Genomic DNA, 26394 nt, shown 5'->3' with positions numbered 1-26394 from the left:
AGCGGACACGACAGATTGTGTCTGATGTGGTTTTATAAACCATCACTTATAGTTTATAGCAGACCAAATTCACCCCCACTCAGAACTCCGTTCTTCAGATACGAAGGTTCTGATAACATCACATTCACATCATCACACGTCACATTCCATCCACTTAGATTCATCCATCACATGAAGTGTTTCCTAGTTGTCATGTTTTTAATTGTTTAGAAAATAAATGTATTACTTTTTATAAACTTGGCTCTGTCTGAATTAATACGAAGTGTGTTATGATCCCTGAATAAACAAAGAATCTTAATTCTTCTGGTTAAACATTCAAAGATCAATAAGGTTGATACTCTATATTTATATAGAATCATCACATCTTATTGATCATAATTAAAACCCAAAATACATCTGTAGTCTAACTCTACAATGTTCAAATCTTGGCTAGTTAGCATGATCTCCCAGTGCATACGTGGGTTTTCTCCGAGAACCCCGTTTCCTACCACTGACCAAACACATGCATGTTGGATTAGTTGGGCAAAAGGAGCTCAGGGATGGGGATCACCCTGTAATCGGTGGGCTGATGGTTTTTGCCCAAGGACAGATGTCTTTTTGTTTTTGGGTAAGACATTTCTCCCACCTTGGCTGCTGGTGGTGGCCGGAGGGTGGCGCCAACGCTCAACCTCAGGGCACCTATGGCTATGTCGCTGTTGTGTTAAGCATTGACCACATATTTGTTAAAGGATCAATAAGATGTGATATTTCACATGAATATGAAATATCAATCTGATTGATCTTTGAATGTTTATTCAGAAGACTGTAGTTTATTTGACTTATTCAGGGAACACACACTTTACTTTAATCCAGACAGAGTCAAGAGTTGTGTATTTAAAAATTATTTTAGTAATATTTTCTTTAAACTAAATGATTGTGCATGACAAAGTATGAATGAAATGATGGAATACAGAGGGCAGATGATGAATGGAATGATGGAATGTGAGACAAATGGTACTGTCCGTTAGAGGGAGTCAATTTTGGAACAACATCCCAGCGAATATCAGAGTTTCCCACTTATAGCACCTTTAAAAAGCACCTCAAACTACATCTTAAAGGCTCCCAGACATGTTTGCATCTTTAGTTGTTCTTATTTTTTGTTTGTCTATTTTAATGGAATGTTTATGTCTGACTGTTTTTAAATTGTATAGTGTTACTTGTATTACTTAGTTATCTTGTTGATGGACTACAGATGCAAATTAGCAACTATGCTACTGTATAATCTGGCCCATTTACGATCGATGCAATGTATTTGATTGTTTATTAATGTGCATTGTCCTGAATAAAGAATTGAATTGAATGCCGGCATTGTACCGGTCTGTCATGGTGAAGAGAGAGCTGAGTCAAAAGGCAAAGCTCTCACTTTACTGGTCAATCTACGCTCCTACCCTCACCTATGGTCACAAACTTTTGGGTGGTGACAGAAAGAACGAGATTGCGGATTCAAGCAGCCAAAATAAGTGTCGTGAGCCAAGCCACCAGGCTAACTCTAGATGTTAGGCCTTGGCTCACGATACAATATGGTGGGCGTGACCTCAGACCCCTCCTGACGAACACCCTTACTCTGTGGAGATATTTTACCTTGTGAAACCTAGGCTGTTAATTCTGGTAATATCACCTTTATTTTGCTGTAGGAAAACTTGCTGCATCAGAACACCCTGCATGAGCTCATCACGCTCAGAACAGACCCTCGTCAGCTTTCCCTCTGATCAGGCGAACGCGGACGTAAACAGCGTTTGTGCTGCTATGGTTTTTAAAATATTCAACATTATTTTTATAGGTCATCCAGGGGTCACCATCCCCCCAGGTAGGTCCAAAATTAACCAAAAGAAGTCCCAGGAGAGGGGAGGAGTCAAAGACCCCACCTGACATATACAGTCATACACAAACACAGTCACACACTCCCTCCCTCATGCTCACACATACACATACAACCAAAGACGTACAAAAATGCACGCCGGACACCCATTCATGCTCCCCATACACACCCTATTCACTCTGGTCCCGGTACTGCTGCACATGGGGTACAACCATTACTGGCTCCCAGAGTTCGACCCTTTCTGCTGGGGTGCTGATGAGCAAGCTCCCCCGCCCAACGCTGAGCACAGCAACCCACCACCCCAGAAAGGCCACTTTTTACTAGAAAACTCTGCTATTATGCATTTTAAAACCAAATATCCACAATAAGCTGTTGCAATAGTATTTTTGGGACAGCATTTTATATGAGTTAGAAAAATAATTTAACCTGCAATTTGCTCTTTAAATACAAGCTCGTGATTTCAGAGATGTTACATAGTAATAAGCCATGAATTTGGTTGCATCTTTTTATTCTTAACCCTGGTATCCCATGAGGTAAATGTACAATATACCAATCCTTCAAACAAACAAATAAAGAAAACACAAATCGTTAAACATCAGAAGTAAATAGCTGGTGGTGAAGTAAAGCTGGAATGAATCTGGTGTACAAACACCATTTCAGGAGGTATCTTTCTCAGGTTCATCCCTGCCGTTTACTGCTCCCTCATCACGGACATCCTTTTCCTAGAAAATGGAAGGAGAAATCAGTTCACCATTACAAGACATCCCAAAACATGTTTAACAAGTGCTCCCTTCACAGGCATCTCCTCATTTGTAGCACCTCCTCTCTCTTTTCTCTTCTCCTCAGCTCTGCGTCCACCAAACTGTAGAAGTCTCTTTCAGCTTGATCAGTGAGCTGCTCGGTGTCCTCTTTTCCTTCCTCTCGCCCCACCTCCTCATCTCTGCTCTGTTCAGAACGACTCCGCTCCTTCAAACGGATTTCCCGCTGTCGGGCCTCCAGGATTTTCTCCCGCTTCGTCTCCCTCTCAAACATCTGCAGATTGTTTTTACAATAATGAGTTATTTCCACAAGTATTAGCAAATACGGCATATTCCAAAATCCCTTAACCCTCCCGCATTGTTAATGGGGTCAGATGGACCTCTGGTGGATTTTTATCATTTATTTTAATATTTTTAAGGGGTGCATCACTTCACCCCTTGCAAGGCATACACTTTTAAACCCTGTCTAACCATCACCTGTCCTGGTGGGGTCACCTGATAGGAAAGTGGAGTGCAGCCGCAAACGAAACGTAGCGGGAAAACGGGTAATAAAACTGTTCTGTGTTTTAAAAAAAAACAACTAAATCATGGAATTAGAAATACGACACAGCAAGAACACGCCTAAGATACAGTGAGACAGTTTAGGTCTGACTGAGGGACCAACATTGCGGGGGCATGCAAAGAGCTTGGGATCACCTCCAAATAGTGCAACAACCAGGAAATACAAAGGCTCTTGATTGAAAATGAGTGTACATGTTTAATGCACCTCATGCTTCCCACATGAGAGGGAGTTGGGAACATTGAGATCCAGATTTCAGACAATCCCATAAGCTTAAATAGAAAGAATGGAATACGGAAGCAATGTCAGCCATAGAGCTCCCGATCCTTCCAAACACCAATATTTCCATCATTGAATGCTGCTAATTCTCTGCGTTTCGTAGTTTATTTTTCCTCTGGTAAGTGAATGAAATTACAACATTTTGGCATTGTGAAGCGCTAGCTGACTGCCTTGAACCAAAGTGATTTTCATTTATCCAGTTTTAGTTAATTAATTGTTTTAACCGGCTAACTGCAGCTAGCTTACTGCTAGTGGCCAGTCTTTGTGGGTTTAAATGGGCCTATTTCTGGCTGATTCAGCTATTTTATGGAGCTAGGATTGGGACAATATCACATTTAACTTGTACCAAATGTTGCAACTTGTAACATGTTTTGTAACTGTAACTTTCATTTTGTAGCATGTAATTCACGTTTTGTAGCATGTGATTCATGTTTTGTAGCAAGTGATTCACGTTTTGTAACACATAACAGTCGTTTAGTAAAATGTAACTTTCATTTTGTAGCATGTGATTGACGTTTTGTAGCATGTGATTCACGTTTTGTAGCATGTGATTCACGTTTTGTAGCATGTGATTGACGTTTTGTAGCATGTGATTCACGTTTTGTAGCATGTGATTCACGTTTTGTAGCATGTGATTAATGTTTTGTAACACACAACTGTCATAGCTTCATCAGGCTCTGACCTCCAGCTCTTGCTGGGGAGGTTCGCAGCACAGTGTGAAGCAGCTGAGATGAGAATCAGCACCTCCAAGTCTGAGACAATGGTTCTCCACCGGAAAAGGGTGGCTTGCCAACTCTGGGTCGGGAGAGAAGTCCTGCCTCAAGTGGAGGAGTTCAAGTATCTTGGGGTCTTGTTCACGAGTGAGGGAAGGAGGGAACGGGAGATCGACAGGCGGATTGGGGCTGCATCTGCAGAGATGCGGATGCTGAACCGGTCTGTTGTGGTGAAGAAGGAGCTGAGCCAGAAAGCAAGGCTCTCGATTTACCAGTCGATCTACCGCCCAGTCCTCACCTACGGTCATGAGCTTTGGGTAATGACAGAAAGAACAAGATGGTGGATACAAGTGGCTGAAATGAGTTTTCTCCACGAGGTGGCTGGGCTCAACCTTAGGGATAGGGTGAGGAGCCCGGACATTCAGGAGACTTGGAGTAGAGCTGCTGCTCCTCCACATCGAGAGGAGTCAGTTGAGGTGAATTGGGCATCTTGTTAGGATGCATCCTGGATGCCTCCCTGGGGAGGTGTTTCAGGCATGTCCTGCCGGCAGGAGGCCACCTGGTTGAGAAACGTTGGAGAAAGTACATCTCCGAACTGGCCCGGGAACACCTTGGGGCCCTGCCAGAGGAGCTGGTGGAGGTGGCTGGGGAGAGGACTGTCTGGAACTCCCTAGTTGGGATGCTGCCCCCGCGACCCGGACCCAGACAAGTGGAGGAAGACGAGACGAGACGAGAAAATTAAACTTAAAAGATCTTTACATCATACAGACTATAAGTGTTGTGTTTAATCTGCATTTAAGTGTAGTTCAAAATATTATTTACAGTTTTACCACTAAGGCATTGTCTTGTAATGCAGTTTCTGTTCCTCTTGGGCCATAGACCTACGCTAGAGACAAAGGGATTGTATTGCCCCCAACTTCCAGCTCTAAATACTTGTGCAGTGGTGTACCTCAGCAGAAAGCTGTCTGAATGGGAGTCGAGGTACAGCACCATTGAGTGTCACCCCATCAGGTGGACGGTTGTCACCCTTCGTTTCTATCTCCTAGGACTGCCATTCACTCTCTGCTCGGCTCCAACACCACCGCGGTGGCTCCACCACTTGAAGGATACCAACGCCTGGATCACCTGTTGGTATCTCCCCCTTCAATACTCAGGTGATCTAGCCTAGTGAAATTCTTGCTTTGCAAAGTTTGGTCTAGGAACGCTCCATTGGTGCCTCTGCAGCCCCTAGCAGCATTCTGGCTGGCTAATCACAGCTCTCTATAGGGGTTTCAAACACTTAGAGAGCTGTGATTGGTCCATAATAGTGGGCCAATCACAGCGCTTTACCCACTTTGTGGGCCAGTCAGGGCCCTCTATTCATCTGGTGGGGGGGATGATGCAACAGAGTAGAACAAGATGGTGACAGCTCTTTTGAAACAGCTTTTACATCAATTTTGGACTATTTGGACTTGGGCTTTATTAGAATCAGAAGCAGATAAGATGGATTTAAGTTCTTTTTTTTTAGAAAAAAAGATGTAGTTCTGCCTTATTCAAACAGCGGACCACCTCGTTTACCGACATCTGTTGAGGTGAGTACATCACGTTGTTCATTGTCCAGTAGCATGCAGCGATCGTTTGAAAGACAACGGTAGAACCCGCCCCACGACCGAGAGCCGTCAATGGAGCGTTGTCTGGCTTGCCAGGCTACAAGAGATCCACAAGCTGAGGGCAATGGTGGCGGTGACTGACTACCTCCCCCACTTCATTGGGGGGGTTGGTTGGTCCGACAGTTGCTCTGCCCTGAGTTGGGTGGTGGGGTATGTAGGGTTTGGAAGGGTTATCCACTGGGAGGAGCGTGGATACGGGGGACGATTCAAATGGCCGGAACAGCGGGAGCAGCACAGAGAGTGCGGAGACACAGATGTAAACACTTGTCACAAATGTAGAGATAAAGTAGGAGAACACAAAGGACTAGAGGGAGGTCTGGACCTAAGCCAAAAGAGGAAGTAAAGCTTTTTCATTGAACTCCAACCATGTGTGTGCTGTCTGTGTGTGACCTTGAGTAGCTGGAGCTGCTACAAACACATATAATTAAATATAAAGCTAACCGGCTGTCTTTAAAGGGAAACTATCCCGTTGAGGATTGTTTATAGCAACCCCTAGAGTCCGGTATTAATTTACTGTTGTAAAACCGGAAGTGTAACTCATTTCCTCACTGTGCGTTTGTCATTTATCTGCTGAAATGTCTCGAAGCCTTCATTAGTGTCTACAGGAGCGATTCATCACTAAACCAAATAAACCAGCTGAGTTCCTGATCTAAAACATGCCGGAAATGTGCTGGAAGCAGACTGAACATGTCATCTCCACTTTACTAAGACTGGCCCACCACTCTGAAGTTGCAAGTGTGGTATTCTGGGGGCGGTGGGGTCTGCGTGGAATATCATTAACCCTGTAAAGGGTCATTTTAGCACATACTGGCACAAGAAAATGATTTAGAAATATGAACAATTTGGATGCTTTTGATGCTGAAACAACTCAAATCAGAGGGTTTTCCTTACAGCAGCTACTAGACTCTTCTCGTTCTTCTGCAGAGCTGACAGTCCAGAGCAGATCTCCAGCAGTGTGGCCTCACCTTGCTGAGAGCCACATGCAATTAGACGGCCATTGTCCTGAACACGAAGGCTGTACAGAGCTGTGTCACACACCTAAGGACAATAACCACGAGTCAGAAGATGGATGGCATTACTTTTGATTTTCGTGGTGAAATTGGAGCACCTTCAGACTGAGTGTGGGCTCTCCCTGTTTGAATAAGATGTCCCAGATGTCCAGCACACCTTCAAACGCCACAGTGAAGAAGACAGCAGGTCTGACTGGGCTCCAGCAGGCGTCCATCAGGTGTGACATCTGGTAACTTGGATAAAAAACTAGACTCAGATGTGACAGTACCAGAACTGAGTGAGACGAGAAGGTTTTGGAATGAAGAGAGGGAGATGAGATGAGGAGAAGAGACAGAGCAGACCTACCATATTCATTTAAAGACATCAAATTGAACCAAACTGAATGATACTGACTGTACCTCCAGCTTGGACACAAGTTTATGAGGTGATTACATGGGGGTTTATAACTTCTACAGAGGAAGCAGGTCTACATCCTACTTTGTCCACATAATGGAGGATTCCCTGATGTCTTCAGACCAAATGCGAGCCGTCCAGTCACCAACAGTGAGAAAGTTTTTGGGGAAGAATGGATTTCTCTGCAGTGCGTAGATGGGTCCGTGGTGGCCATCATACGTACAGACGATCTTCTCAGCTGGAGTTTTTGCCTTCCTGTTGCAGGATACAACCAGGCCCTTCTCAGTCCCGACCATGAACTTCGTGGGCTGAAGGAACACACAGAAACAGTGAAGACAAGAGGACTAGGGACAAAACAACAGACACAGAGCCCCTGCATGGAAGCATGAAAAGTGGAAATACTGAGCCATTTTTGTCTTAAGGGTTTCAGTGATGGACAGCGGATGGAAGCCTATTTCACATCAAATGCAGAACAGATGCAGTTGGGGGTCTGTACAGCTTCGTCACACTAAAGCTGGGCGGACACTGTGTGGCTTTTTCACTCATAGCGTGCAGCTTCAGCTTAAACGGTACAACTTCCCCGCAGAGCAAATCTCAGGAGTCGTGTGTGCTCCCTCTTTCTCAAACCCGTCAATAGGTGTGCTGCTGCATTTTGCACCATTTGAAGATGGGAAAGGTGAGACTGAGGGAGACCAAGGTACAGTGAGTTGCAATAGTCAAGGCGTGATGTAATAAACGCGTGATTCACTGTCTCAAAGTCATGGATTGAGAGCAGATGCTTAACCTTGGCGATCCTCCTTAACTGATAAAAGCTAGCTTTGGTTACGACACTGATTTGCTTTTCCAGAAGCAAATCAGTGTCAAGCCAGACTCCCAGACTGGTCGCTACAGGTTTCAAAAATAGGTCTAAATAGTCAAAAAGTCGTACAGAGTACGCCTAGCTGTGCTGACTGTCCCCAGATTTCTGCTGCCACAATAGCACCAAATGAATAGAAATTTGACTTACTAAATCTCAAAATATGCCTGTGAAAATAACATGAACTAATTGCAAAAGCCTTTGGGCCAGACTGCTAACCTGGCAGACGTGGGAGAGTCTCACGCAGGACAATTTTGAAGCACATAGGACAATATCCTCACAGGCTTCAGATTTGTAGCTGTTTAACAGTATTGTAGTGACTTCGGACCTTTATATATTATACATATTTTATTGTTACAATGATCTGTTGAAATAATTTAAATAAAGAACCATCAGTGTGGTTATCTGAAATTTTCAGAAAATGAGGATTAGACAGTTCCTGTGCCCAGAAAATAAATGTACAGAGTTGATCAAGAGATTATTAGAGATCATCTTATAATAAATGGTAAATGGACTGTATTAGATATAGCGTCTTCTAGAGTCCTGGAACCCCCCAAGACGCTTTACAACAAAATCAATCATTCACCCATTCACACACACATTCACACACACATTCACACACTGGTGAGGATGAGCTACGATGTAGCCACAGCTGCCCTGGGGCGCACTGACAGAGGCGAGGCTGCCGAGCACTGGCGCCACTGGTCCCTCCGACCACCACCAGCAGGCAACGTAGGTTGTCTTGCCCAAGGACACAACGACAGCGACAGACTGAGCGGGGCTCGAATCTGCAACCTTCCGATTACGGGGCGAGCACTTAACTCCTGTGCCACCGTCGCCCCATAATTATTAATTATTATGAAACACCAGAATACATATGATAACAAATGCTGTAATGGTTCATAAGGGTTATTGTCAGGGATGTAGTCTTACCCCTACTGCACACTCGAAGCATCAGCGAAACGGCACCGCTTCAAATAGAATCCATTACAGTCTATGGAGTGTAACAAAGAAGAAGAAGAAAAGATCTTTTCTATAGCGCCTCTCGAGATAAAAATCACGAGGCGCTTCACAAAAACAAAAAATATAAAAGAATTTAGAAAATGGTTAAAAATAGATTTTGAATGAGCAAAAAATAGACAGTTGTTATTACAAACTTTAAAGAAAGAGAGAGAGAGTGAATAGGAAAGAGGGAAATCAGTGGATCCTGAGGAAGGTGGAATAGGTGGGGAGAGCAGAATAAAGAGAGAGTGGTGAAGAAGGTCATACAAAAGTCAGCTTGAACAAGTGAGTCTTCAGCTGCTTTTTAAAGGAGACCACTGAGTCCACTGATCTCAGGCTCAGGGGGAGAGAGGTCCAGAGTCTGGGGGCCACAGCAGCAAATGATCTGTCACCTTTGACCTTTAGCCTGGTGCTGCACAACCAGTAGGCTTTGATCACTGGACCTCAGGGACCTGCTGGGGGTGTAGGGACTAAGAAGATCACCAATGTAAGATGGTGCTTGTCCATGTAAGGCCCTATAGACCAGAACCAGGATCTTGAAATGAACCCTGAAGTTGACTGGCAGCCAGTGAAGCTGGAGGAGAAGCGGGGTGATGTGGGTGTGTTTGGAGGACTTGGTCAGAAGCCGAGCACAGGCATTCTGAACCACCTGTAGACGGTTCAGGGAGGTTCTGCTCAGACACGTGAAAAGAGAGTTACAGTAGTCTAAGCGTGAGGAGATGAAGGTGTGGAGAACTGTCTCAAGTTCAGAGTGGGACTCAGCTTAGCAATGTTCCTGAGACAGAAGAAGGAAGAGCGAACAAGAGAACTGACATGAGAATCCAGGGTGAGAGCTGGGTCAAAGGTCACACTAAGATTCCTGACGAAAGGTTTGGTGTGAGTGGCAAGCTGACCAAGAGAGTCTCTGATTTTGGGAACCAGCTTGTCTGGGGCACAGATGAGGATCTTAGTCTTATCTTCATTCAGCTGTAGAAAGCTCCCAGCCATCCAGGTTCTGATAGAGTCTAAGCAGGTGTGTAACAGCTGCAGATTAGACATTCCATGGGGCTTAAAGGAGATGTACAGTTGGATGTCATCTGCGTAAAGATGGTAGGAGATTCCTTTGAAGGAGCTCAGGATGTGCTGAAGAGGAAGCAGATAGAGGAGGAAGAGCAGAGCCCCCAGCACAGAACCTTGTGGGACACCATGGGTAAGGGAGGTGGTGGAGGACCTAAACTTGGAGATGGCCACAGAAAAGGAGTGCTCAGAGAGATAAGAGGAGAACCACTCCAGAGCAGATCCTGATAGGCCTACCCAGTCTCTCAGCCTCTCCAGGAGCAGGTGATGGTCAACAGTGTCAAAGGCTGCAGTCAGGTCCAACAGGACCAGAATAGAACAGTCACCTGCATCAGAAGGTCTTTAGAGACCCTAAGAAGAGCCGTTTCAGTAGATTGAGCTCTACGAAAAACTGACTGGAAGCTATCATAGATGTTATGTTGATCAAGAGCAGCTGTGAGTTGTTTAGCCACAACCTTTTCCAAGATCTTGGAGATGAACGGAAGTTTAGAGATGGGTCTGAAGCTGCTATGGAGACAGGCGTTTTTTAAGAAGTGGGTGGATTGCAGCGTTCTTAAAGTAAGCAGGGACCTGACCAGTGACCAGAGAAGCATTAATTATAGAGAGCACGCTGGGACCGATGGACTGAAAAGCACTTTTAAACAAAGATGAGGGTAAGATGTGGAGGGGGCATGCAGAGGTCTTCATAGAGTTAACTAGTTTGGTTAACTCAGGCAAAGAAACAGGAGCAAAGCTATCTAGGATGATGGGCCTGGTTGGAGTCGGGAGAGGCAGCGATAAGGCTGAAGGAGAGATGCTAGATCTGACCTTATTGACTTTGTCCACAAAGAAAGACAGAAAGTTCTCACAATCTGCAACAGAGTGGATGGAGGCTGTAGGAGTGGCAGGAGACACGATGCTGCTGATGGTGTTAAACAGCGCCTTGGGGTTCCCTTTGCTCTGGGATACCAGGTTGGAAAAATAGGAAACCCTAGCGTCTCTGACTGCAGAGTTAAAGGATGTGAGAAGGTCCTTTTGATGCAGCAGATGGATGTGGAGATAGTGTAGCTGCCATTGAGACAGCTGTGAAATATTTTGTTTATTATTAATAAATTCAGTTAAAAATAGCAACAAATAGATTAGTAATTCTTACTATAGTGTTCAATAAATAGACAATACTTCAGTAAATACATCTTGATTTTATTTGGTTAAACATTAAAATGTAAGGGGAACCTATTTTTTGTTCCATGTGCTGCACTGTTTCTTACGGGTAAGGTTAATTGGCACACTTAGAGCCACACACGCCTGGCATGTCTGCAAGAGACTGAACTTTCCACAAGAAGAAGCTGAAGAAGAATATTATTATTCCTCTAGAAGTAATGCGGCCAATGAGGTACTATTTTACTGTTTATTTCATGTGTGTTTCATGTAAACTGGTTATATTTCGTGTCAGCTAATTAAAGATTGCTTTTCTTTTCTTAGTTCTGACGGCATTTATTGGCATTCATGGATACTGTAAGACGTGTTGTCCACAATAAATGGCTGTTGAAACCCAAGAACGCTTTTGAGCCTTGAATGAACTTGAGAGGAGTAACAGATGGGTTTTCTTCCACAAGCGCTCAATTTTTCTGCATTGGTGCTTCACGCTGTAAAGGATGTCATTAAACCAGGGAGTAGGGTTCACTGCAGGAACTGATCTGGTTCTGACAGGACAGATGTTGTCCAGAATGGAGAGGCAGTGCTCGTTAAACTGAGAAGTTAAGGAATCTGGGTCGTTATCAGAAGAACAGGGTGGATCAAAAGCAGCAGAAAAATTTCTAGCTGTGCTCTCATTAAGAAAACGGGAACTAACCTATCGGTGAAAAGGAGGTGGGGACGCAGAAACTGACAAGGTAAAGAAAATGCAATGGTGATCTGAAATATAAGCGTCCTCAGGACAAACACTGTCAGCATTTAGATTCAGGGTAAAAACGAGGTCTAGAGTGTGCCTTCTGGTGTGCGTGGGGCCAGAAACATGCTGGGTAAAGCTGAAGGAGTCCATAAGGCTGGAGAAATTCATGGCAAAGTGATCAGAGGGATCATCAATGTGGATGTTAAAGTCACCAACAATCACCAGTCTGGACAGCAAACCAACCACGACGCGGACATTTTCAGAAGCGTCCCAGAAGAAGTCCTACAGATAGGATTGAGTTCTACTTTTGCTGTGTGCCACTTCTGGGATGCATCAATTTCTGCACATCTTACGTCTTGAACATCCCTGACCGTCGCAGGAAAAACCGTGTCTGTAATGTTAACATGTTGAAAGGATATCTGTCTCCTCAGGCTCATACACAACCACCCGGTGAGGCCGCGGTGTGCGCAGCCGCTGCTGTCACCCCGGTTCCAGATGAGGTTGTCCAACCCCGGTCAGCCACTAACATGGGTCCCCGGCTGCAAAACTCGCAGATCCTGTTACGCCTGGATGACAGCTTAGCTCATCTATCAGAGGGCCAGAGACGCGAGTTAACAACGCTCATCCACAAACACTCGTGTTTATTTAAAGATGTCCCTTCTCGAGCCACGCTCGTGCAGCATGACGTGAAAGTTGCAGATACAAAACCAATCAAGCAACATCCTTATAGGACAGTGTTCAGAAGGCTGAGATCCCCTGGATAGTGGGAAGAGATTATTTCCTCTTTAGGGAATAATCTGTTTGTTATTTTAGTAGTGTTGTGGCACATGGGTTAGTGTTGGTGCACCGCACCTTCTCGGGAGCACTCCAGAAAGAGATTCCTCTCTTTGCTGGTTATGTTTTTTTGTGTCTTTTGCACCGTGCTTAATCTGCCCACCCAAATCCAAATGAAGAGCCAGGCTTATTTTTAGCTAGTTTTTGGTTAGGTAGATAGCGGGGACTCAGTCTCTATATGGGTGTTTGATGCTTCCGTTGAGAAAAAAAAAAGCAAATTAGACACAAGAAGAGAAAAAAAAATGGTGTTGTTGTTCTGTTTTCACTCCCCATTTTATTTTTTTTTTAGGTATGGGGGTGCTACGATCTTTGAGATCCCCAGCGCCCGGCTTCCACTCCGCTCAGTTTCAGCACCACGGAGAGCGCCCGGCCTCACTCACGCAGCTGATTCCCATCAGTAATCTCCCGGCTGGAGCGGATAAAATCAACGCTGCACCGGAGAGACGAGAGAGAGGGAGAGAGAGACGGATTGAGACACAGAGAGATTGAGACACAGAGAGGACGGAGAAGGACGGATTGAGGGGACTGGAGAGGAGAGGATTAAAGAGAGAGACTTGTGTTTGAGAAATTTTGGGACCTCATAGTTGCCCCCGGATGGTTAATTTCCACCTGCTTGGGAAAACCTTCAGGTCGATATTCGTTTTCCTCTTGCTCTTAACAGAGCTGTCGGTTGTGTGGGTGAGTTAGTTCACCAGTGGACTTTTTGGTAAGGCCTCCGGGCAAGCTTCTATTGTTCCTGGTTTCATTTTTGGAACCAGTGAGTTTTAGTTCTCATTTTATTGCACTTTAAGTTACTTAAGTCCTCATCTTTTGTTCTCTGCAGCATAAGTTAAACTCCCCTTCGTGTATTAACCAGGTCTTCTCCCTTAGGGACGCTTTTTGTTAATAAAACTTCTTCTTTGGTTGTGACTTGGTGTCAGATCCTTTTCTTTTTATTCTCACGTTTCTGTGTTAGACCTCCCTGGATCCTAGACCAGGTTGGGGTCGTAACAGTCGGACGATATTAAAACACATCAGTAATGTCCGAATGTCTGACGTGTTTTTGCAAACACTGATACCGGATGCACCTGGCTTGAAACACGTCTCACTTCCCGTCTAGCTCATGTCCTTTCTTTAACTTCATGATAATCCACACGTGGCATCGGAACAAAATAGACTCCATGCGAAAACGTAGAGCTGCGAATCTGGATCCACACACTATTGCAGTCGGTGAGAATGCTCTGATTGGATTTTTGAGGAAGCAGTGCAGAAACAGGACAGCTTCTGGTCCATGTTTTGTCTGAAAGAGGCTTAAGTCTGCTTTTTTTTTAGTATTCATGCAGTTACAGTTACAGTTTTGATTTTAGACTAAAATGATAGATGAACACGCACCATTGTGGCCTCAAACTCCAAAGAGACGGCACCTAAAGCTCTGTCCAGCTTTTCCTCTCGCCCTTGATCCAGAATGAACCGCTCTGTGGGCTCACTCAGCTTGCGTATGTCCCACCATAAAACCTAACAGCAACAGAGAAATATTTGCTGTAAATGCTCATTTTTAACAAAGTTGTCACCAATCATCCACCATCCTCCTTCCTGCTTTTCACCTGTCCATCCGTGGAGGCAGAGAAGGCATCCGTCCCTGTTTTGGACTGCACCCAGATGATCTTATAGACTGGATCTCTGTGACTGTGCTCCATAGAAGAGTATTCCACTGGCTGGCTGCCTCTGCGGGTGTCCCAGTAAGCTATAACAAACGTATCAGCAGGTGAGTCCACCTTTACCCAAATCCATTCATCTGTTACTGAGCCTGGAGCAGAACCCACCGATCTGTCCATTGTAGCTGCCTCCCAAGAGAATGTGGGAGTCCTTTGGGTTGTAGTCCACACAGACAAGAGGAGACACTGGTTTCAAAGTCATCTCCGGACGTATTGGATTATCTGAAGAATAAAACACCCACTAGAGCGTAGAACTCATAGCTAGTTAAATCAAATTTCCAGCAGGACTCACCAATATCCCAGATGTAGGAGTCCAGGCTCATGTCCTTGGAGATTTTCTGGAACTTCAGGCAGGAGAAGGCTGCAGCCAGCTTCCTCCCTCCATCAGGATGCCACGACAGGCCAGTGATGGCACGTTTCAGCTCATTAGGATCTCTGTAACAAACAAAAACCAGCCAACCAGTCATCAAACCAGAAACCCTGACTGGATGGTGTGATGCTGTGTTCACAAACAGGGATGTCCATATATATATATATATATGGATAATCTTTTAGGTAACTCTGTAACTGCCTCACCCGGTTTGAAACCCTCTTCTGAGGTGACCCCCTCGTCTCAGTCCGCTCATGTCCCCCTTGTCCAGTCTCTGCAACCCCTTTCCCTTCCATGTCTGCTCCCGCTTCTGTCATCCCACTCCTCCACGTCTAACCCTGGCCCAGCACTTGCACCTGCAAACCCCAAGTCACCAGTCTCTGTCGGCCCTGTTTCACTCTCTTCTGAACCACCATGTTTCGTGTGAATCTGGTCCACATGTCTCCTAACATTTCGGCCGTCCCCCAGCCTTACAGTATATGAAACTGGCCCTGTTACTGATTCAATGACCCCAGCCACCCACTTAAGCCCAAACCCGAAATTTCTAATCCAGACTGGGTCCCCCATGGTAAACCAGCTTCCCTTTGCTCTTTTATCGTGCGCCTGAGCCTGTCTTTCTTGCTGATGTCTCACCTTTGTCTCCAGTCCTGGATGCATCACATCTAAAGTACAACGCAGCTTTCGACCTTGAAGTAACTCTGCCGGAGACAACCCTGTGGTTGTTTGTGGAGTCACCCAATAACTAAACAACACCCGGGCTATTTTCTCTTTCAAGGAACCCTCCAGACATTTTCTCATCATTCTTTTAAAGATCTGTACCCCTCTCTCAGCCAACCCGTTACTAGCAGCATGATAAGGTGAAGAGGTGACATGTCTGGTGTCGTTCCTTTGCAGGAACTCTTTGAACTCTGTGCTTACAAAACATGTACCGTTATCTGACACTATCAGTTCAGGCAGTCCATAGTTACTCACACTGGTGCGTAAACATTCTATGGTGCTAGCTGAGGTAGTGCTCTCCACAGGGTAAACATCCATCCATTTTGAATGTGCATCAATCACTACCAAAAACATTTTTCCCATAAAGGGTCCTGCATAGTCCACATGCAAGCAGCTCCAAGGCTTATCTGGTCAGTCCCATGGGTGTAATGGTGCTGGAGCTGGCCCATTTCTCTACTCTTGGCAAACTTTGCAGGCTCTGACCGCCTCCTCAATTTCTTTGTCCAACTTGGGACACCACACATAGCTCCTGGCCAGCGCTTTCATCCTGGACACCCCGGGGTGACACTGATGAAGTTGTTTCAGCACCTCCTTTGTACCTGTTTGGGGCACGACCAACCTGGCACCCCAGAACACGCATTCCTCCTGTATAGTGAGCTCATTTTTTCTGACCACATAAGGTCCATTACTCCCCTTATCCTCAGCTGTCCAGCCATTCTGAATCCAACGCCTCACCTGGGAAGGCACGCAGTCCTCCTCTGTCCATGCCATCACTTGTGCAGTTGTCACCAGCGTGATGTCCGAGCTTCCCAGCAGGAGGACCCTCTCTTCTGCCTTTCCTTCCTCCGGCGCTTCTGGTACTGGTAGTCGACTGAGAGCATCTGCGTTTCCATGATGTTTCCCCTCCTTATATACAATTGTATATTCATAAGCTCTCAGTGTCACCGCCCACCTTTGGATTCTGGGGGATGCCATGCGAGGTACCACTCTCAGCTCGCTGAACAAAGCTAGCAAAGGTTTATGATCCATTATAATTGTGAATCTCCTTCCATAAACATATTTATAGAACCGTTGAATGCCGAACCTAACTTCCAGCCCCTCCTTGTCCAGCTGGGAGTAGTTTTTCTCTGCCCCGTTCAACGTCCATGATGTGAAGCCTATGGGCCGTTCTGTTCCATCCGGCAATCGGTGCGACAAAACTGCCCCAACCCCATATGGTGAGGCATCACAGGACAAGATAACGTCCTTTTCCGGATCATAATGGACCAGTACCTCAGCTGACTGCATCATGTTTTTGGTCTTGTCAAATGCTGCTTGCTGCTCGTCTCCCCACTTCCATTTACAGTCCTTCTGTAGCAGCTTGTGTACTGGAGCCAACGCAGTTGATAGGCTGGGCAAAAACTTGTTGTAATAGTTTAAAAGTCCCAAGTAAGCCTTGAGTTCTGTCACAGTTTTTGGTGTGGGTGCCTCTTGAATCGCCTGCACCTTTTCCCACACTGGATGTATCCCTGTTTCATCTACTTTATGTCCCAAAAAGGTCACTTCCTTCATCATGAAAGAGCACTTTGACCTTTTCAGCCTGAGAACAGCCTCCTTTAGCCGCTCCAACACCATTGCCAGGGTGTGAAGGTGTTCTTTGTCGTTTTCTCCGGTCAGCAAAATGCCGTCCAAGTAGATCGCTACATGAGGGATGCCCTGTAGTAACCCTTCCATGGTGTGTTGACATATTGCTGGGCTTGATAACACTCCGAATGGTAGTACTTTGTAGTTGAGCAACCCTTTGTGGGTATTCACAGTCACATATTTCTTGGCCTCAGCATCCTGGGGAATTTGGTGGTACGCATGACTCAGATCGAGTTTGGTGAATTTCTTTCCCCCTTGACAAACTGGCACACATATCTTCCTGCCGGGGTATGGCATATTGTTCCAGCCTCGACACCTTGTTCACTGTCAGTGTATAATCTCCGCACAATCACACTGTTTGATGTGGTTTTAAAAAGGGCACCACTGGAGCTGCCCATTCTGCGTACTTTACTAGTTCAATAATCTCTTGAGCTAGTAATGGATCCAGTACTGCCTCTACTCTGCTTCTCATTGCATAGAGCACCTGTCTGGCTTTGTAAAATGTGGGAGCAGCCTCTTTATCTATATAAATCTTGGCTGGAGGTCCCTTGAATTGCCCTAACTCATCTTTGAAAACCTCGCCATGTTCTCTGAGTACCGTTTCTAAGGCTGCCTCTGTAACGTGATTTATTCTGGGGTCCTCTTCCCACTGCAAGCCTAAAAACTTAATCCAGTTGCGGCCCACCAAACTGGGACCAGCCCCAGCCACCACTACTGTGGGTGGGCAGGGGCAGCACAAAATTAGCTGGAGGAGGCTGCCACGCAAATTTGAATGCAGGAAAAACCCTGATTATTGGATTAATTTCTAATAATACTGTTTCATTTTGAATGGTTTTATTATATTTTTTATTTGTATACTTTTGATCTTTTTAATGTGTTTCATTTTTGGGTGTGCTTTTTGTGGTGTTGTCATGTACAGCACTTTGGGTGGCGTAGGCAACCGTAAAAGTGCTATATAAATAAAACTGACCTTGATTTTAGCAGGACCTCATTAAATGGAGAACAAAAATGACTAGAAACATGCAAATACATTTGCTTTGAAAAAATGTGCACATATTGTTGCACTTGCATGATTTACTAGAGTTGTTAAATAAATAAATGCACAGCAATCTGGATGCAAGCGCTTGCTGTGTTTGTTGGAGGAGGTTGAGCCTGCCTAGGATGTCAAATGGTCCACAACTGGCCCTGGGGTTGGGTGTCACCCAGCAAACGCTGAGGAGAAATGTCAGACACGGATAAAAGTCTCAGTGCTGAGCAGCACCTCAGGAAGTAGAGCAAGTTGTCCAGTAATTGGAAGGTTGCAGGTTTGATCCTGGTCCCCAACAGAGAATGCTGCTGTTGTGTCCTTGGGCAAGAAACTTAACCCGCCACCGGTCCCTCTGAACACCACCTGCCTGCTGGTGGTGGTTGGGTGCTTGGCAGCCTTGCCTCTGTCAGTGTGCCACAGGACAGCTGTGGCTACAGTGTAGCTCATCAGCGTGTGAATGTGTGTGTGAATGGATGAATGATACTCAAGTGTAAAGCGCTTTGGAGTCCTCTGACTCTGTAAGGCGCTACACAAGTCAGTTATCAATATAATAGACAGTTCACCTCCACAGCTGCTGGTTGATCTAAAGGTTGGTTTATGCTTGACGCGTCCGCGAGGTCCGCACAGCTCCGCGCGGAAAAGTTGCGTCATTTTGCATCATTTTAACAACCACGCCCCTCCACCGCGCCTCAGCACGGCCCAGAATTTCCGCAACGCGCACCTCGGAAAATTTCTAACCACGCAGACGGACGGACGCGGAAAAACATGGCGGACCGGCAAGAACTAGTATGGCAGAGGTTCGTAAATTCAGACATTTGTATGATTCAGCTCTCAGAGATCACCGTGATCAACATGTTGTTAATATTTCTTGGAGAGAAATATCTCGCACTGTCGGAAAAGACGAGAACGCTGTTAAAAATGCTGGAATGCCATGTTGTAAACAGTAATTTCTACTTCTACTATGGTGTAGTGTTGGATGTTTGCCGTAGAGCTCCATGCTGCCCCGTTCAGTTTGGGAGAATATTGGCTCACCACAGAGACCAGCCGCACGAACCATAAACACTGCGAGTTGTGAAGCGCGTTCCATCTGCGAGCCGCATCACCGCGCGGAAAGTGAATGCGTCAAGCATAAACCAAGCTTAACAGGTGGAATTCACAGTCGGAGACTTCATTGAATCTTAGCGTTAGCAGTGATGTCTCACAAAACAACTGTGTGTGATTTAATAACAACACAATCATGTCAGTGGTAATATTTTATCATTGTTGCTCTGGAAGGTGTAAAACAGCACGAGGCAGCCCCTTTAAAAGTATTCCGTCTATCTACTTTATTTTCATTCTACCTTATAAAAGCTATGCTAAGATCTGAGAGACAACGTTTCCTTTCAAACAAAAACATATCTGTCTGCATGCGGATCAGATGGGTGTCGCTCTACCTGAACACACTGATGGTCCTGGCAGATGGCACCTCCTGATTTTCCTCCTCCTCGTCTTCATCAGCAACCTGCTGGTAGATGTCTATGGAGTTGTTCTGCTTGACACAGGCCTCCATCACCTAAACACCATGATGACACTAAATGATTCAGGTTGTCATCACAAACACAGCATTCATGAACAGTTTTTCACGGAAGCATGAGGAATCAGCATCGTAAACCTTCCATTTAAAGCTCAAGCCCAGACTAGGTGATGTGGACTGAAGTCAAGTGAATCAACGTAGATCTTACACTTCCCAGCTGCAGAACACTGTTGATGAACCCTTCATCCCTTAAGATGTTCTTCCTGATGCGCATGGTCTGCTCCATCTCACTGGGGTTGATATCTTTTGGCCATCCTCCTTCCAGGTGGTTTATTCCACGACTGTTGGTCTCAAAGCTCCGTGTGTTTACCTGTGATAAGCATGCATTCTTTATTATTTTACATAAAAATAATAATTTATTGCCATACAATTATTAAAAAATAATAACTGACTTTTAGACACTAGTTTGGTGTCCATGTTAATGAAGAACATAATGCTAAATAATCTGATATATATGTATATATATATAATATATATATATATATATATATATATATATATATATATATATATATATATATATATATACATATACACACACATACACACATACATATATTCTATATATATAGAATATATATGTATGAGTGTGTATGTGTGTGTGTATATGTGTATATATATATATACATACATACACACACAAATAGAGAGAGAAAGCGTGACAGTATATGTGTGTGTGTGTGTGTGTATATATATATATATATATATATATACACACACACACACACACACACATAAATATACTCTCTCTCTCTCTATGTGTATATATATATGTGTGTGTGTGTGTGTGTGTGTGTGTGTGTGTGTGTGTGTGTGTGTGTGTGTGTGTGTGTGTGCGTGTGTGTGTGTGTGTGTGTGTGTGTGTGTGTGTGTGTGTGTCCAGTTCCTGCTTTACGTGTGTGTATATATATGTATGTACAACCGGGCCAAAATGAAGAACTGGGACGTAGTCATGGGTCAAACTATATTGAAAACATAACGACATGTACATCTACAGTTATGTATTGTTGAACCTTTCATTTGAATAAAAATCATCATTTTTGCACAAACACTGAATCTGGAATAACTTAATTACACACGAGCAAGTAAAATAAAACACAAGTCCCTGGTATTTGTTACTTAGTCTGTCCTAATGTCCATGTTTTAATCCTTAAACGGTGTAGCCATATTATTGTGTTTTCTGCTATTTTTCTGCTCAGAAGCATGAATGTTAACGGCTGATATCACATTTTCATTGTGTTGTCCTGTGGAAAGGATTTAAGCCGCAGTAAAGCAGGAACTGGACAGACAACAGAATAAAAGAGAACAGCTCGTTATTTTTCCCTCAGAGGGGAACGTTGATACCCCCGGAAGGAAACCCGGACACACGCCCCGGTCACCGGGGGAACAGGGACGAGGGGTCTCCCTGCTTACCTCGTGCTCAGACATCTCCTGGCAGGACTGCACGGCCTGGTCTTTCGTGGTTTTCGGGAGGATCTGGGTCACGCCGGGATCCGGAGGAATGTTCACTATCAGCTCCTCAGCGCGGTCTGAGAACACGCACTGGCGGCCGAACATCTCCCGAGTCTTCGTATAAGCATAAGTAATCTCCATGCTAGCTAGGTAGCCGTGTTCCCACCGAAAACAAGACGCCGAAGCAACGGGACAGAATAACTGGAGCCAAACTTTACTATGGAACCCGGCGTCTTGCTGTATCCTAGCAACGGCATAACATTTCCGGTATCATAGCAACGAACGAATGGCACGTAAAGCTCAACACTAAAAACGTAGACTGGTCTGGTTCATTTTGGACATACCTGGGGGGATTGTAACCCCTCACCTACTTCAGGATGACCAAATCTCACAACTTATGTGGGACAACGTGAAGTTCCAATGTAATGAGAAAAAAACAAACAAAACGTATATTCTGCCTTTCAGCCCTAATAAATTATTATTTTTATCATCATATATTTCTTGTATATATTTTATTTGAATTCAACACATAGATAGGCCCACAATAATTAAAAAAATGTAGGTTTAAGCAGGTTTTCAGAGTTTTCATTGAACGTTTTCCACAACAGAATGAAAAGTATCAGTAATATTTTTTAGATCTGCTTGTTTTTAATTATTTTTCCACTAAAATCAGCATATCGTAGAAAAAATATCCATACTTTTTGCAATTGTTTTGAGTAGTTGATTGTTTTCATAAATCAGAAACAAAACGTTTTTTTAAACATAACAACAAATCTCTTCTAGATTTTAGGTGAGAGAATAAACATGAACAAATTCAGATCTAATCTGATAATAGAGTTTCTTAGAGTTACTTTTTGTCTCAAATTTCTGAGAATAAGTGATCAAAGCTTCCATTTATTCTCATTATTTCTTCACTGTGCTTTAATGGGCTCAGCATTTACGCAGGTGTCTGAGACCGCAGCACCCGTCTGTGTTAGTCTCCATTGTGTTTATCATGGACCTGTCTAATTACTGGAAAACCTGCTTTTGACCTCTTCTTATCAGACTCCACACCAAGACATGAAAGAATGACTCAGAAACAACAAAGACTCTGTCGGGTATCTCTGAACACGTTTAATTCACGAGTTTACAGCATTTTCTCCTCCGTGCTCGCTCACGCTTGTTTTGGTTTTCCGGGCACGCTCCACACACTCCCCGGATCTGCGATAAAGTCCCGCCACCATTTGATTGACAGCAATAGGCAGATTTCTCCAGTTTCTTTCATAAGATTGAAACTCAAACCGGAAACTGCGCTGCTCTGGGTGGCTGCATGTTGGAGTAGCTCTGTTAACTATATGTAAGTTTAGACTTTTTTTGGAAATTTTTTCTTCTAGTTTCTCAAGAAAAACTGTATTTTTTGGACATTTTACTTTTCTGTTTCTGGTGCTGTGAAGCTTGGAGGATTTTTACTCCTATTTTTTCACTTTTTGAGCATTTGTTATGATGCGTAACCATGGCAACAAGCTGGTTTACAGTCGGGAGCAGATGATTAACATTGGAACGGCTGAAATAATACCTCAACTGAAGCCACAAATCCCAAATGAGCTAAAAGGCAAGAAGCGTGGATGCAGAGGGGGAGCAAAATGGAGACAGAGAAAGAGGAAATTCAAACCTTCTCTTCCATCGATCATAATGGGCAATGTGAGATTACTGGCCAACAAGATGGATGAACTCTGGAACTGGAGAAAGAACAGTGATGCCGTTTACAAGAAGGGACACAGCAGACTACACTTCTTGAGGACGCTTAGGTCCTTCAATGTCTGTAGCAAGATGCTGCAGATATTCTACAAGTCTGTTGTTGAGAGTGTAATCTCTTCAGCCATCGTCTGTTGGGGTAGTAGCATCAGAAGCAGGGACCTGAAAAGGCTCAACAGCCTAATAAAAAAGGCTGGTTCTGTTCTGGAGACGACTGTGGAACCACTGGAGGAGATAATGCAAAGAAGGATTCTCCAGATAATCAAGAAAATGATGGACAACCCTGAGTATTCTCTTCACAAGACTGTCCGACAACGGAAGAGTGTCTTCAGTCAGAGGCTTCTTCGGTTTCAATTCAGTTCAATTCAAAAAGACTTTATTAATCCCAGAGGGAAATTGATTGCTGTAGTAGCTCAGAATAATAATAATAATCAATTCATCAAAGAGTTGTTGTACATTACAATGGCTGTTGGCAGGAAGGATCTCCAGTAGCGGTCAGTGTTGCAGCCAAACTGAAGAAGCCTCTGACTGAAGACACTCTTCCGTTGTCGGACAGTCTTGTGAAGAGAATGCTCAGGGTTGTCCATCATTTTCTTGATTCTCTGGAGAATACTTCTTTGCATTATCTCCTCCAGCGGTTCCGAAACTGCCGAAACTCTGACTGAGTCCTTGAAAGGGTTTGGAGTTCCTCCATCTTGTTGGCCAGTGATCTCACATTGCCCATTATGATCAATGGACGAGATGGTTTGAATTTCCTCTTTCTCTGTCTGCGTTTTGTTCCCGCTCTGCATCCACGCTTCTTGCGTTTTAGCTCATTTGGGATTTGTGGCTTCAGTTGAGGTATTATTTCAGCCTTTCCAATGTTAATCAGCTGCTCCCGATTGTAAACCAGCTAGTTGCCATGGTTACGCATCATAACAAATGCTCAAAAGTGAAAAAATAGGAGTAAAAATCCTCCAAGCTTCACAGCACCAGAAACAGAAAAGTAAAATGTCCAAAAAATACAGTTTTTCTTGAGAAACTAGAAGAAAAAAATTCCAAAAAAAGGCAAAACTTACATATAGTTAACAGAGCTACTCCAACATGCAGCCACCCAGAGCAGCGCAGTTTCCGGTTTAAAAGTTATTTCTGGTCATTTGTGATGTAAATACTTGGCTTTTGGTCCATTACATTGCTCATAACTCATCACAACCAGTGTGTGTGAATGGATGAATGACCGGTTGTGTTCACCCCCCTCAGAGATGTCATGAGTGTAAACTAGATCTATTAAACCTAAAACATGTTTTGGTACCAGGCTGTAAACATGTTTATTTCTGCTGTGAAATTGGTATTTTTAACATGGGAGTCAATGAGGATTTGCTCGCTTCTGACACCAGCCCCCAGTGGATGAGAGTGGAACTGCATTTTTTGTCACTTCTGTGTTGGCTTCAATTTCATACCAGTGTTATGGGGGCTTGTGAGAGAGTGTGTGGTTGCTTGCACCCCTGTGATGGACAGATGACCGCTAGAGCAAGGCACCAACTCCCGGAGACTCCACAGAAGTACAGAAAAACGAGTTCACGGTTGTGATTATCAACTGTACTGTATTAGAGCTGAACTTTTATTTTACTTCTAGCTAAATAAAGTGCTTTGCCTGATGTCACACAAGAATGAACATGTTCAGCCTCAAATCTGTAATAATCCAAAACTGCCCTTAATATATTCTGGTTGCCGTTAGCAATTTATGAATTAATACTTAGCATCTCGGAGATGGACACCTGGTGGCAATAACAAAATCAAACTACAGAGGGGAAAACATCTTTAGAGAGTTGGATGCATGAAATGTGTTCAAATATACATCTGCAACTCCATATACAACCATGGTAACAAGTCACGAACTCCTTTTAATTCACTGTCAGAAGGAAATGACTTTTCATCCTAAAATTATGTAGCAACTATTTTTTCTCTTGCTGTAAAATAGTTGGAGATGCATTTGTGTCATTTTCTAAGAAACAATTATCGATGTTTCTGTCGTAGCCGCAAAGAAAAAACTATTTTGTTTACTTAATCCTAATGGAGCACAGTCAAAAAAAAGACATCTCCTTGTCAGAATTAGGTCAGTTTCTTGAGTCATACATCTCACCCTTCATCCACTGAGCACAGAAAGTCATTTTCTTTTATTCTCAGAAGATTTTTGTAAACAAAGTGTGTCCATTATACCAAAGAAGCTAACAGAAGCTCCATTATTATTATTTTTTCATAAAGCTGCAGCTCGGCAGATTACTGCAACACTAAAAATAATCCATAAATTCATTTAATTTGACTTTGCAGAAATAAGGAAATAACGTTAATGTTAAATTATTTGGATAGTTGGAATATTTTTTTCTTTTTAATCCTCCTTGCTGACATGTTACAAAAATCTCCATATATCCCAATTCACGTGGTACAAAAATCATACAGAGCAGTCGGCTTTTGGCCAAAGACTCAACCCAGCATGCTTTAGAATAACAAACTCCATCTGTTTGATTTTTTAGGCCATAACTGCAGCTCATCAAAACCACTGGCAAGGCAACAGTTATCAGTCCAAACAGATTAAAGTAGCCCTAACACTCTTTTACACTTTTTCTATCAGAGGCTAATCCAGGAGATAGGTGTATTAGACTATTTTCATGTTCAGACTGAATAAAAAACTCAGAGTGACTGATTATAATCAGAAATAATCATTAAAAATTGTTTTTCCAGTGTTCAACGCCTTTAAAATGTCATTTGCAGTGTTATTAGTTACTACTGATACTATATGCTGATGTAGGCCCCTTCCACCATACTTGTATATTTGTTTATGCAATGTTTGGTCAGGTCTAATGCTCATTAGCAAAGAATAAAAAAAATGTATGCGCAAAAAAAAAATAAGCACCCTTAAAGTCTTATTTATAGCAGACCCGGTCCAAAGGCAGGAAGCCTCCAGGGAGAAAAAACAAAGTCGTAGATCAGCCTCAGGAGAAGTAATTAGGACAGATACTTATACCGGAATACTACAGCCTTGCTGAAACATTGAAACCACCTAAAGTTTATTAATTATGAGCTAATCTGGTGAACATGCTTGTTTCATGTCATCCTTCTTCTGTGCCATCTGAATTATTCAGGAACACGAAGGCATACAGAACAGATAACACGCTGCCTTACGTGTCATCAGCACTCTTGTTAAGAGATGATTAAAGGTTTGCTCCGCCTCCCCAGTTGTGCGTCAGCAGTCTGCTATTACAGCTGATACGGTTCTGGAAGACCCACCACCGTCAGTCACACCACAGTAGTCTTAACAAGGTCACTTTGAAGCTGCTCCGGAGCAAAGTCAGGGAAAAAAATTTGGGGGGTGGGGGGGTTTAAGAA

The 26394-nt window shown here is 43.9% G+C and overlaps 1 protein-coding gene across 1 annotated transcript; it reads right to left on the bottom strand.

Moving 5' to 3' along the window:
* Positions 1-2337: 2337 nt before the first annotated feature.
* Positions 2338-21766, bottom strand: dnai2b (dynein, axonemal, intermediate chain 2b). The gene is made up of 12 exons (XM_015971155.3): positions 21256-21766; positions 19991-20152; positions 19703-19821; positions 14825-14967; positions 14641-14754; positions 14422-14561; positions 14210-14332; positions 7305-7528; positions 6925-7060; positions 6708-6854; positions 2678-2890; positions 2338-2580 (listed from the first exon to the last, which is right to left on the bottom strand). The coding sequence occupies exons 1-12, from the start codon at positions 21433-21435 to the stop codon at positions 2515-2517; spliced, it is 1767 nt and encodes a 588-aa protein (XP_015826641.3). The 5' UTR covers positions 21436-21766; the 3' UTR covers positions 2338-2514.
* Positions 21767-26394: the final 4628 nt, after the last annotated feature.

This window comes from Nothobranchius furzeri, chromosome 8 (assembly GCF_043380555.1).
Source record: "Nothobranchius furzeri strain GRZ-AD chromosome 8, NfurGRZ-RIMD1, whole genome shotgun sequence".
In the NCBI taxonomy this organism is placed as follows: domain Eukaryota; kingdom Metazoa; phylum Chordata; class Actinopteri; order Cyprinodontiformes; family Nothobranchiidae; genus Nothobranchius; species Nothobranchius furzeri.
The sequence above is the reverse complement of the archived record's forward strand: the minus strand, read 5'-3'. Positions and strand labels throughout refer to the sequence as shown.